Here is a 12,609-nt window from a genome sequence, read left to right on the forward strand (position 1 = left end):
CAGCCTATTTTCTTTTTTAGCACCGACTAGAACAAGAGGCTGAAAAAAAGATAATAATGCTGGCAGAGAGAGCCCACCATGAAGCTGTTGTGTAAGAGACTGCTGCCTTTTTTCCTTTCTGATAGCCTCTCTTACCTCTTTGCGGGTCTCTTTTGTACTTATCTTTTTGTCTTTCCACTTCTGTCCAGGTTTGCATTCTTCAAATTATCTGGCTTACTTTCCCTCACTGTTTCTAGAAAGAGAACTTTGTGTCCCCGCTCCTCACCCCTCTGCCTTTTCTGTAGTAGCATGTGAGGCTAAGAACCTAGGCTTTGAAGTTAGACTGGTTCTCAACATATGTATCAACTGAGTGTAGGAAGATTCCTTAACGTTTTTTAAAATTAAATTTCTTTATCTAAAAATGGGGTTAATAACAGCAACCTTGCAGGATTGTCTTTATTATTAATGTTAAAGCAATCATTGTTTAGTTTGGTAATATCTAAAACTTAGGCCTCTGTTTTGAGATCTTATATCTGTTTATTTCAGGCAACTGAACAATGCTGGAAGAGCTGTTTTTAAAGAAAATGTTTATCTCCAGAAAGCTCTGGCATACCACCTGCAGGAAGCTGATGCTCTACAAAAAAATTCTGAGAAGTTGCAAGAGACTCAGACTTTCCTTTTACATCAAAAGGTTCCCACTCTCATTTAGACTTTGTTTTCTATCTTTTTTTTTTTTTTTGAAGGATTGGGTTGGTAAATACAAAGCATTGAGTAAAATAATGATAAATAGGGACAATGAGACCATTTTTCTTCTGTCTGGTTGATGTACCTTTCTTATCTGAAACAATTAATTACTTAATGACTAAGAAGCATTAGACTTGGCTTTATAAAGAATACATCAGAGAAAAATATATATAACTCCTATCATCTACTACCTGAGAATATTTGATTTGCTTTGCTTGGAGTTGGTCCCTGAATCACTTGGGAATAGGTTCAGCTATGAGTTACAGCCCTGACAACAATGGCATCACCAAATAAAAGCTTATTCTCTCACCTAAAGGAAGTCTGGAGGTAAGCAATCCAGAGCTGGAATGGTAGTGCCACAAAGATAACAGAAACTCCAGTTCCTAAACTCTGCTCTACAACATGCAGTTTACATCCTTAAAGTCACCTCATGGCCCATGTCAGCTACTGGAGCTCTAACCATTACTCAAACAGCAGGAAGGAAGAAAGACAAGAGGGAAAATGTATACCCTTCCCTTTAGTGCTCTTCCTAGAAGTTCTACACACATTTCCACTTAACATCTCATTGACTAGAACTGAGGTGGCCATGCTGAACCACAAGGGAGACTGGGAACTTTCAACTGGTCTTGCTGACTTCCTGAGTAAAGTTGGGGTTTTATTACTAAGGAGAAAAGGGAAAAATGGACTTTGGGATAGGTAAATAGCAGATTGCCAGAGTTTTCAGTACATAGTTGTTAAATTAATATTTTATCGTATAGTCTTATTGATTTTAGAACTACCCTCTTGATAATATAAAATATTTAAACTTTCAGAATTTTAGAGGAAGGAACGTTTCTTAATTAGCAAAATCAGTGATCTTCAGACAAGGTCCAGGCAAGGACCCTACGATGTTTTTCACTCTCTATAATCAGAATAGCAAAGTATCACCATCTCACTGGACTTCAAACTCAAATCTCATGAAGTAGTGGAAATTGGTGAGGAACTTTTAAGTTTTCAGATTAATTAAAAAAAAAATCTCTCACCTCTCTTATCTTTCTATTTTTAGGAGATCAATGATTTATTGGTTAAGGAAAAGATTATGCAACTTACCCAGCAAAGATCACAAATCCAAATTCTTCAGAAGAAGGTCATAAGCTTGGAGACTGCCCTGAGTTGTATGACCAGAGAGTTTGAAACGGAAGTTTTAAAACTACAGCAGCAGGCAATGGTACATAACCAAGAGGGTCAGTTTGAAATTTACAACCTACAGTACCTTCTTCAGATGAAGGACAGGGAAATGAATCGAGTGAAGAAGCTTGCCAAGAATATACTGGATGAGAGGACAGAAGTGGAAAGGTTCTTTTTAGATGCTCTACACCAAGTGAAGCAACAGATCTTATTGAGCAGGAAGCATTATAAGCAAGTAGCACAAGCTGCTTTCAATTTTAAAATGCGGGAGGCATGTGCAAGAAGAACAGAATATCCCAAAATTCGAACATTTGATGGCAGAGAGCACAGCACCAATAGTGTGGATCAGGATCTTATGGAGGCTGAAAAATGGTACTAACCATGCTTTGATATTTTATCTTTTGTGCTGCTATTTTTGTGCCCTTTAGAGAAATAACCCTGAAAAGTTCAGTTTGATAATATCTAAGTATTGACTAGATTACTCAGAAAGTTACTTGAGGACAGGAACTGACTTACTTATCTCTGTAACCCATATGCTTAGCATAGTTTGTAGGACCTAATAGATCTTCTTATTTGTTCTTTAGAATGTCATTGTAGTATCTTTTAACATGTTCCTTTATTTTACGTCCTGTAAACTGATTATAAAGGTTTGATTAGATTGAGGTTAAACATTTTTGATAAACATACTTTCATAAATATTTTTTAAGTTCTCTTTACTGAGATAAAATTCATAGGTAATAATATCTAACTAAACATATAATTTAAAAAATTAATATAGCAATTCTTTGTTGTACAGAACTCTCCCAATAGTACTCCCCATCACAATCTTCACAGGTTTCCAAAATACACTCTGGAGAGCTAATGCCACTATGATAAAGGTAGCAAAATTCTTGAGACAGTTGTAGCTTCTATAAATGATTAGTCGCTTCCTGTTAGCACTTTTATCTGTTAGGGCACTCTTCCCCCTATTAATCATGGATTGAGTTATGATCCATTTTAAAGATTATTCTTAAAATTATGCTTTATATCCCCATTCAATTAGATTCTTTTAACTCAAGAAACTTAAAAGGATTCCGTACTACTATATACTTAACATTTTATTAAGAGTAATTCTAAATGTGTTTTCTGCTTTAAATTATTTTTTAATGGACTAATTTGTAGGTTCTTTTAAATTATGTAGCTGCTAGGAAGGTCGGACATGGTTAGTGGGTTTGGAAAGATAAGACTCTTCTTCAAAAATGCCCATATTATGTATAATTTTTTACCTTCTTGCCTTAGTCAGAAATCTGTAATAACACTTCTATTACCTAAAGATTCACTGTAATTTCCTTTTATTTAACAAGTCAAGCAAGTTTTGAGTCCCTATCAAACATAGGCAGTTTCTTTTACTTTTTTTTTTTGTCTACTGCATATTAAGTGGTATATAGGTTTTCAGAGGAAGGTACATGAAATGATTCTCCACATTGTTATCGCAGAAACTGGAATTTTTCTATTCTGCCTTCTGTGTGACATTTTTGCTACTGAGCAATTTGTCACCTTAACCTCAGTTTCCTATTGCTTGTACCAGCAAAGCATGAATGGTGGTTAAAATATTACATCATCTGCTTAAAAGGCAGATTGGAGAAGGACAGTTGAAGGATGTGGTGATCCTAAGGCAAAACCTAAACTTAAAGAAAATTATCCCAAGTGCCCTATATGCCAAAGTTTCAACATCAATACTCTATCTACATGCCAGCCAGCTTTTTAAAATTGCAAGTGGACTGAATCTTCTGAGATAGTTATATAGTATAGGTAAAGACCTGCCTAGAAAGCTTAGCTGCAGCCTAATTAGGAAATAAGAAAATAGACTAGATGAGTTACATGTTATTTTCTAAATTTATCTTTGTTACTCTATCTTCATAGCAAAATTATCTAATACAAAAAGAAATGTTAAAGGGAATTTATCAATAATATCACTACACAACTGTTTTGTTTCTTATTTCTTTTTGTCTTTGTATCTGGGTATATTATGTCATATTACAACTTTCTGTTTATTTGCTTGATGTTTGAGCATAAGAAAAAATATTTTTCTTATTTTTATTTTAATGATATATAACATTTCGATTTGGCTAGCGTACTGATATTCTTTTCCACTTTATAATGTAATGGATAGTTTGCTTTGTAGTCATTACATTTGGAAACCTCATAACATTCAGTTATGGTTTGGAAATTTTTTCTTCTCCTGTTTACATATTTTATATTTTTTAAAAAGGACAGATGCTTACATTGACCATAATTTTCCTTTCACTTTTTTTTTTTTTAATTTGTTAGGACAGATATTCAAGGAAATGTGGATATTGGAGATTTGACCTGGGAGCAGAAGGAGAAAGTCTTGCGATTGCTCTTTGCAAAAATGAACGGTTTTGTTCCTAGGTAACTCCCTATTTCTGTGGTGGAACACCAAGTTGTTATCAACCCTAGAAACTATATAGGAACAATGAATTAATTTTCACTTAGAATTAAAGGGATAGGAAGAGACCAGAAAATATGAGTCATATTGCTTAGATACTGCAACTCTCAGAGGTAAAGAATGGGAGATGAATGAATGAGCACAAAAATGAAAGATGAATTAGAATTAAAGGGGGAGGTGAGAAAAGATATTAATCTTAGATGTTTAAAGTAATGCTTGCTAAGAAGGTACAACACTGCTCAGCTGAATGAGTGGTAACTGAAGAGAAACATAACAATTGTTAAGATTTTATTGGTTTGCGAAGATAAGTAAATGATTATTTTAAAGCTGATTATTAATTCAGAGAATCTCTAATTCCAAGAAAAAGACTTAGAAATTAAAACAAAAATCCACAGATATTCCAAATAATTCTTTTTAATTAGTTTTCATTCCCTCCACTATGTTTTGTCAGTAACTATAATCCTAGTAATGAACTATAAAGTAGTAAAAGAAATCACCCACTTATTGATTGCTTATTACATGCTTAGCACTGTGTTAGGTACTATGGGGATTCCAAAGAATTGAGAGACATTGCCCTTAATCTCAAAGCTTAGAATCTGGTTGCCCAAGCAAAACCAAACATAACAAGGAAAAAAATAAAGTGGCACAATAAAATATAACTGAGTTCAAATAATATGTCAGTGGGCTAGAGTAGTCAGGGAAGACTTCACTCAGACTGAAAGCGTATGACTCTGTGGCGTGCCTTGTAAGATAGTGGGATAATAGAGAGTGGGGGTAGGGACACATCAGGCAAGGGGCTTAGTAGGCAGCTTAAGCAAAAACCCAGAGGAAGGAATGGGTATTGGGTATTTAGGGAACACTGAGGGAAAACTTCCTAGCTTGAGGAAATTTGGTAATGTAAGAGTAATTAGTAATTAGAAATAAGGTTTAATCTATAATTAAATTATGTTGAGGCTTAAAAACCATGCAGAAAAGCCTGAACTTATGCTATTGTAGATTCTAAAGCAGTGTAACACTTTTCTTTTCTGCCTTGAAAGACTACAAAGAGCAATAAGCCACACTCTCATACTCTCACTGGAAGGGCTCACAGGTCATTGTTCTCAGAGCTAACCTGAATCTAATAGTGACAAGTATGATGGATTGGAGGACAAAAATAGAGGTGGGGACCAACAGAAGCTACCGTACTACTCTGGATATGTGGTAATGAGGGGTTTAGGCAAGAGTGGGAGCAGTCAGGAAAAACGGGGAGAAACTGAAAGACACTCAGGAAGGAAAAACAGGATGTGGTGATAAAGGACTAAAATGAATAAAGAAAACAAAGTGTAAATGTTTAAGTTTTTTGGATTAAGAAATGAAAGAATGGTGATGTGAAAGGCAAATGAAAAATCTGGAAAGCCAGTGTGAGGGAAATGTTTAAATTTTATTTAATCCATCTACCAACTCATTTAACGTATACATACTGAATAGCTGCTATTATTAAGGATATAGTGTTGAGCAAATAAAGACATCATACCTAATCTCAGGGTGTTTGTGGTCTACATGGGAAGAAAAACATTCAAATCACACAAATAAATACAAAAGTATAACTGATATAAGCTCAAAGGAGTAGTATAAGAGCCTAGATTAGGAGAATCTGAACTAATTGAGGAGGTCAGGAACATTTCTGAGGAAGTAGAAGCTTGAGCTGACCTCTAAAAGGTAAATAGGAACAAAAAAGGAGGAAAAAAATTCTAGGTAGAAGAAATAGAAAGTATTTTCAGCGTCAAATTGGAGGTGACAATATGTTGCTGCCATGAAAAACACTTAAGGCATTGTAAATAGTGATTGGAGTACAGATGTTAGTTTGGGGAGAAAGACTTGAGCATATTTAGTGAAAACTGGTAGTTGAGTTCAGGAGAGTGGATAAAGGTAGAAAAGTAAAGGGCCGAAGCTAGAACCTTTAGGAATAAGCACAATTAATAAACAGGAAAACAAAGAAGAGTACAACCAAAAGAGTAGTTTAAAGAAGTATAGGCTAAATGGAAGATTAAAGACTTTGAAATAGCTTCTGTGTCTCTGGTAGCCCTCCAAAGAAGTGGTGGTAGGATCTACGTTGTAAGTAATGAATTTAATGTCTCATTTTGAGTTGACTTTTCTGTACCCCCGAGTTCCAGGCCTCAAGTGCCATACCGTGTTGTTTTCAGCACTGGAGGAACAAAGGAACTTGAGTGAAATCTTTCACACCAAAACAATGAACTTGAACCTGGCCACAATGGAACCATGTCTAAGCCTGTCAGAATTTCATGCCAGGGTTGGATGAAGAAAAAGAAGATAGGACTAGAATGGTGAAATACTGAGATAAAGATAGGATTAAATGAGAAAGCTCAGAATGGAGAGGAATTAAATGATAAGAGGTCTACCAAGGCAAAAAATTAGGAAGTTGGTAGGAGTTCACAATGATTGTGTATGATTGTGACTCCAATAGTACAATATTGTGTGTGTGTGATGGAACTAAGTCAAAGGAGTATAACCAATAAACTGTACTCTTCAGTGCATCAGCAACTCTGGCACCTGTAGTAGCTAAAGTGCATCATCAGACTATTTAATATTGATAGATTTTAAATGAGTTTATACTGCTTTCATGTGTACCTAGTTGATAGATTTTAGGAGTGAGATGTGTGTCTTTTATCTGCTGGCAAATCAACCTACTATACTTTTTATAACTGTTAAGCTTGCTTTCAAATTAGAACATTGAATTAGTAATATGTTTATTTCCTGTCCTTAAACCAGACTTTGCAGTATATAAGGAGAAATTTTCATACTGTGTCTGTCTCCATTAGTTAACCTTTTTGTGTTTTGTGGTTCTTTTCATGGGAAGGGAATTTTCCTGGCTATTTTGGTCAGTACTCTGGTTCAAACTTGCCCATCACCATTAATAGCTGTTATGTATAATCATCATGATCATCTCAATAAATATTTTCATTTCTTAAGTTCAACATGTCTCAACTTCAAGAGAATATAAATTTATATTAACTTGCCTAACATTATACTGTCTCTGTGTGTGTAAAAGCTCATTTTTAAAAATGAAAAGCCCATTTAACTGAAGCATTCATTTATTTAAGCACTTTTAAAGTGTAGTTGAAATACCTGGCACAAGGAGACACTGCCTCACTTTAACTTTTTCCCACCACAGGAAATACAGCCACAGTTCTAGGCCTCCAGTTCCAGATTATGTTGTGTTGGACAATGGAGAAACAAAGGAATTTGGGTAAGGTCTCTCTTGACGAAGGCATGAGCGTGTGCCTGATCATAGTGGTTCTTGTGGACATCATATACGTGCTAAAACTGAGTGAGAAGTCTGTTGTTCTGAATCAGGTTTCATGTGTGTCTGGTTATTGACAGGTCTGTTATTTTGTCATTATTGCAGGGATGAAAGTAAGCTTCAAGATCAAACCTTTATCACACAGCAAGTACCAATCACAGACTCTTCTGGTGAACTGATAATATCCAAAATTCAGAAAGGATCACAAGAGTCTGACATGGTAAAGAGTCTGTAATCTAACCAAACAATACACTTAACTGTTACCTTTCTCCATGCAGCTTCTTGCTAAGTCACAGTCCTTCAGCTTTACTAGCCAGGAGTTCTCAGGGGTCAGTGAAATGAGTAATACCTTTAGTTGAAATCATGGACATCTGTATCACAATATCCACACTGAAAAAGGCATATACTTAATGCATATTTGTGCCTCTTTTAGTGTGGACAACCTATAAACTGCCTTTGGCAATATACAGCCTAGCCAAAATATGTACTATCTTTTATGTAAGAATAAACATGATGACCATGTAACTCTTGGCTTTGGACAGAGGTTGGAAGTCTGAGTCACTAGAAGCTTGGGGACAAGAAGATTACAAGGAAGTATGGCACCATTAAAAAAAGAAAGCTAGATTTTCTTTTTAAGAGCTTTTTATTAAAAATTTGTTATTTATATTCAGTACAATATAAAATCAGAGAAATTTCAAATGAGGTCACATCAGAGCAAAAAGAAAATAAAATACTGAATTTTTTAGCTGCTACTAGCATAAACATAACTATAGATTTTTTTCCATCTCAGAAACAAGAAGCTTTTGAGTAGAGAAGCTAGCCAATGAAATTGATTCCAATAAGGACAACACAATTCTCATTAGTTAGTATTTTTTAAAAAGTGATTTCCCTTAAATGTAAGGAAAATTTAGAAGTCTCTGTGATTATATTTAATTCCATTTGGAACTTAGGCAATATGACCTTTTATCCAACCTAGCCTGTAGTTGTTGGATTGAATTAAATATCACTACCACTGGCCAGATGTGATAAGAGATAAAACAAGGAGCATTCTATAAATTTCTATTGCCTCATCTCTTTAGGAAGGTAAATCTAAAAAAGGAAAAGAAAAAAAAAGACCCAGTAGGGTCATAGATGTATTTTACTAAATACCAGTCATCTTAAGTGATTGAAGATTTTGAGATTCTATCTAGTTCATGGTAATAATAAGCCTAAAATCTAAAGAGTACACATTTTCACTGAATAACCCCATGATTAGGTTAGCATTATCCATATGACTAATAGGGAGATAGAAAAATAATGACCTATGTCATCTGGCTGAGGACGAGAGACTACTCTATCAGAGCCTGAAGCCCTCTCCTAGTTCAGTGGGTGAAAACCGTATCAGAAAGATAAGATTCAATTGGGATGCAGAGCAAAAAGACAGAAGCTATTTTGTTTAGCACATCAATTTCTGTTCTGACTTAAAGTTGAGCTACATCAAAGAAACAAGAAGCATAAAGACAGTTAAATTAATGGTAGCAAAAGAATCTGTCAAAGTATTTTTTTTTACTGTTTTATGTCATAAAAAGCTTTAAAATTTCTTAGGCCCAGTCAATCACTCTATATAAAGGGTTCTTTTATTTAATGAAGGCAAGAGGAAAGAACAACATAAAAATTTTGTCAAGGACTATCAGGTTCAATTTGCTTAAGGCAAGAGTCTTGCCCACTTTCACGGCTGGAACACCCCTTGATTTCTGGGTGTAAAATAACTTTTGAAATGGTTTTCTAAAAAAACCCAAAATACAAAAAAACCTATGGGCACCTGAATTAATGACTGAAGCATTAATTAATGACTGCTGAAGCGAATCCTGAAATCTAACACTTGGCACACACAACAAAAAGTCGATTTATCCAGTGCATACTGAGGTATCCTTGAGAAGTGATTTTAAGCAGGAAAAGTGACAATGGCAGAATTTAGTGTTCATAATTCACTAGGACAAACTGGCATTCAGCAAAAAGAAACAAGCATTTGTCACACTGTGGGATAAGTAGAATGGACTCTATTTTGTGTAGTGTGTGATAAATGAGAGGCTTAGGAAAGCCTGGCAGAGGGGTGTCTCTCACAGGCATTTATGTAGGGCTGTGTTTGAGGATCAACCAAAGGGTGAATTATTCCTGTCCCATTTTCTCATCCAAGAGGTCCTCTTCCAATTATGAAAGATCTTTTTTACATAATCTTCCCTTCCTTCAAGTTATCAGAAAAGGGGAGAATTTTTAGAAAATAGTCCTAAGGAATCATTCTAGATAAACATTTCACAGTTAACAACAGTTACCTCAAAAACAGATGTATGAAGAGTAAATGAAAATCTGGTTTCAGAGTTACACTAGGAGTCTCCCTATAGCAACTTTGCAGAGGCTAATTGTCCTGAGAAAGGTATTAGTTACAAGGTAGTCCATTCCCAGGGATCTGATCTGAGCAAAGTTGGCAAATGAAGTCAGTCAAAATAAAGAGAGCTTACTCAGGATGGACTGAGCTGGAATAAACTTGTTTCTAACGGCCCATGGTAGGCATGGCTACAGTAGGTGAGGAAAGAGTAGCATCTTCTTCTTTCCACTGAGAAGTGATAGTCTTTAGCTGAGTATAGAATTGGATGCCCTAAAGAGAACAAACAAAAGAAAGAGAGGGAGAGGGAGTTAGCATATATTTCTAGGGGGTTTCATGATTCCTCTTTTAATCAAATTTTGAAGGGAGTGTTGCAAAATGCTACTCATACTCCTACTTGAGGAATAGGTGCAACTAGAATCCAACATATTGTTCATCAAAGTTTTTCTAAAACATTTAGCATAATACCTGGCACATAGTAAACTGTCAAACCTTAGCTGTCATTATGCTGAAACTAGCCAAGAGCATTAGCATCTAAATGGAAAAACTGAACAATGTAATCCGTTAAACTTGCAGGACATTGTGTTGCTAGGGCTGAATATCATGTGCTATGAGGTCTTGACACAGGGTTCAAATCTTGCCTCTACTCCTTGCTGTGTAACCTTGGGCATTATCTGTGATATAGTACCCACCTCTTAGCAATGTGTGAGGGGAAAATGAAATGGCATACAAATATCTTAGCATAATAACTGCTGTTCAGTAATGTTTTTCTCTCCTCATGAAGAATAGAAAAGAATGAAGGAATGAAATATATATTATACGTGAGGCTTTACATATACATAATTTATGTTGTAACAGTGGGCTTGAGCAAAAGAGAATAGACTGTATAGATCTAACATTTACCTAATTACTAGCAAGCTAGAAAGGTATTAAGAAAAAACATGCTAGTTAGATAAAAGACTCTTCTAGAATTTTTTGACAAAATCTAGGCCATGCTTAATATACTGAAAACAACTTTAGAGATTATTACATACTTTCAGTATAAGATACAACTAAAGTTTACATTTTATTATGTAAGAATGATACTTTCAAGTCTCTTTTCCATGCAAAATAGCAATTTAATTACCTAAGGATTTAACACTTCAACTCTGTATGAAGTCAGTCTTTTCTTCCAAGAAGCCTCACTTACCAGAGTAACTTAAAAAGAAATTTTTAATAGTATCAAACTAGTTAATTTTGCAAAAGCTGTGACTAATGCACAAACTGTACAATCAGCCTCCAGATAACCAAAATTTTTTCTTAACCAACTGGCTACACTGTTATATTCTGCTATGCAATCCCATTGTTAATTTTTTAACCTATAAGAGAGACTGATATAGAAAAAGTGTAATTTATTACTAAAGGTTCCAAAATGGCCGTATTTCTGCGGGACTACAAAGAACTTCCATTAGTTTAACACATTTGGTCACGTGCTCTGTGCCAGGGGCTGCAGATAGGTAAAAATAATTACAGCATGATGACGGAGGGCTTCTTAACATGGCTTAAAGAATCCTACATGCCTCACCCTTGCCTATCTCTCCAGCCTCATCTCTTACCACTGTTACTCATCCACTCACTGTGTTCCAGCCACTTCTGCTGTTTGAACATGTCATGCTATTCCTGCCTTAGAACATGTGTACCTGCTGAAAGATGGTAATAGTGCTATTTAACCCTCATAACTTTATGAAATATAAGTACTGGTGTTACTCTCATTTTATAGATGAAGAAGCCTGAGGCACAGAGAGTGTATCCTCCAAGGTCACACAGTTAATAACTGGCTGAGCTGGGGTTTGAACCTGACAATTTGGTTTCACGTATGCTTTATTTTTCTTGTTCAGTACTGTATTTGTAGTGCCTAGAATACTGTTTGGTACAAAGGTGCTCAATAAATTTTTTTTGTAAATGATTAACTGTATGTGCAGTGAGAGCATGAGGGCATACCCAACCCAGCACTGAGGAAGGGGCTGGTGGTGGTCAGAGAGGATTTTCTGGAGGAAAGACACTAAGACATGACAGATGATTAAGAGTTAGTCAGATGAAAGGCGGGAGGCAGAGGAAAGGGCTTATACAAAGGCTTGTGCTTTCTCTTGCTCTTTCCCCAAAACTTTGTTGCCTTGAGTTATTCAACAAGAAGCAGCTTTGGCAAAATTTTGTTAACTTTTACATCTTTTCTAGGAGACCTACTGACAAGCACTGCTCAACAACATATGACTCCACAAAAGCTGCTGCAGGCCCTTCCTTGCAGAATCCTTGTTCCTGAATATGTACAAGAAAGTTTCCTAGAGGAAAAACATTTTTTAAAACTTAAAGTTACCTGTTTGCCATAGAAATTGGTGTCTCCCCTGAAGGAAGATCGAGAGCCGGTGAATGAGAACATTGGTAAAGGCACTGGGATAGGGACATTCACACCCACCTAAAGCAGAACAAATCCACGTCAAATGCTAAGAAAGGGACTCAAACAAAGGAACTCTCCATTTGGAAGCACAAATGTTTTGCACCAAAGAGACCGATTTTAAATACCCACCTTCTACCCCATCTCCACCCTTTCACTTTTATTCCTGTGGAAGA

General features: G+C 35.7%; 2 protein-coding genes across 2 annotated transcripts in view; one reads left to right on the forward strand and one right to left on the reverse strand.

Moving 5' to 3' along the window:
• The window catches only part of BBOF1 (basal body orientation factor 1), a 29,981-nt gene extending 17,635 nt beyond the window's left edge, over positions 1-12,346 (forward strand). Inside the window, exons 6-12 of the mRNA XM_006925623.2 lie at positions 21-91; positions 526-670; positions 1,769-2,262; positions 4,201-4,302; positions 7,512-7,586; positions 7,746-7,860; positions 12,217-12,346. Of these exons, the coding sequence (XP_006925685.2) occupies positions 21-91; positions 526-670; positions 1,769-2,262; positions 4,201-4,302; positions 7,512-7,586; positions 7,746-7,860; positions 12,217-12,228 (1,014 nt within the window). The 3' untranslated portion in view covers positions 12,229-12,346. The remainder of the gene's footprint in view (positions 1-20; positions 92-525; positions 671-1,768; positions 2,263-4,200; positions 4,303-7,511; positions 7,587-7,745; positions 7,861-12,216) is intronic.
• Positions 9,239-12,609, reverse strand: part of ALDH6A1 (aldehyde dehydrogenase 6 family member A1) — an 18,555-nt gene continuing 15,184 nt past the window's right edge. The window contains exons 11-12 of the mRNA XM_006925438.2: positions 12,356-12,454; positions 9,239-10,275 (exon numbers count right to left, since the gene is read on the reverse strand). Of these exons, the coding sequence (XP_006925500.1) occupies positions 10,171-10,275; positions 12,356-12,454 (204 nt within the window). The 3' untranslated portion in view covers positions 9,239-10,170. The remainder of the gene's footprint in view (positions 10,276-12,355; positions 12,455-12,609) is intronic.

Source organism: Pteropus alecto, unplaced genomic scaffold (genome assembly GCF_000325575.1).
Source record: "Pteropus alecto unplaced genomic scaffold, ASM32557v1 scaffold8, whole genome shotgun sequence".
NCBI classification, from domain to species: domain Eukaryota; kingdom Metazoa; phylum Chordata; class Mammalia; order Chiroptera; family Pteropodidae; genus Pteropus; species Pteropus alecto.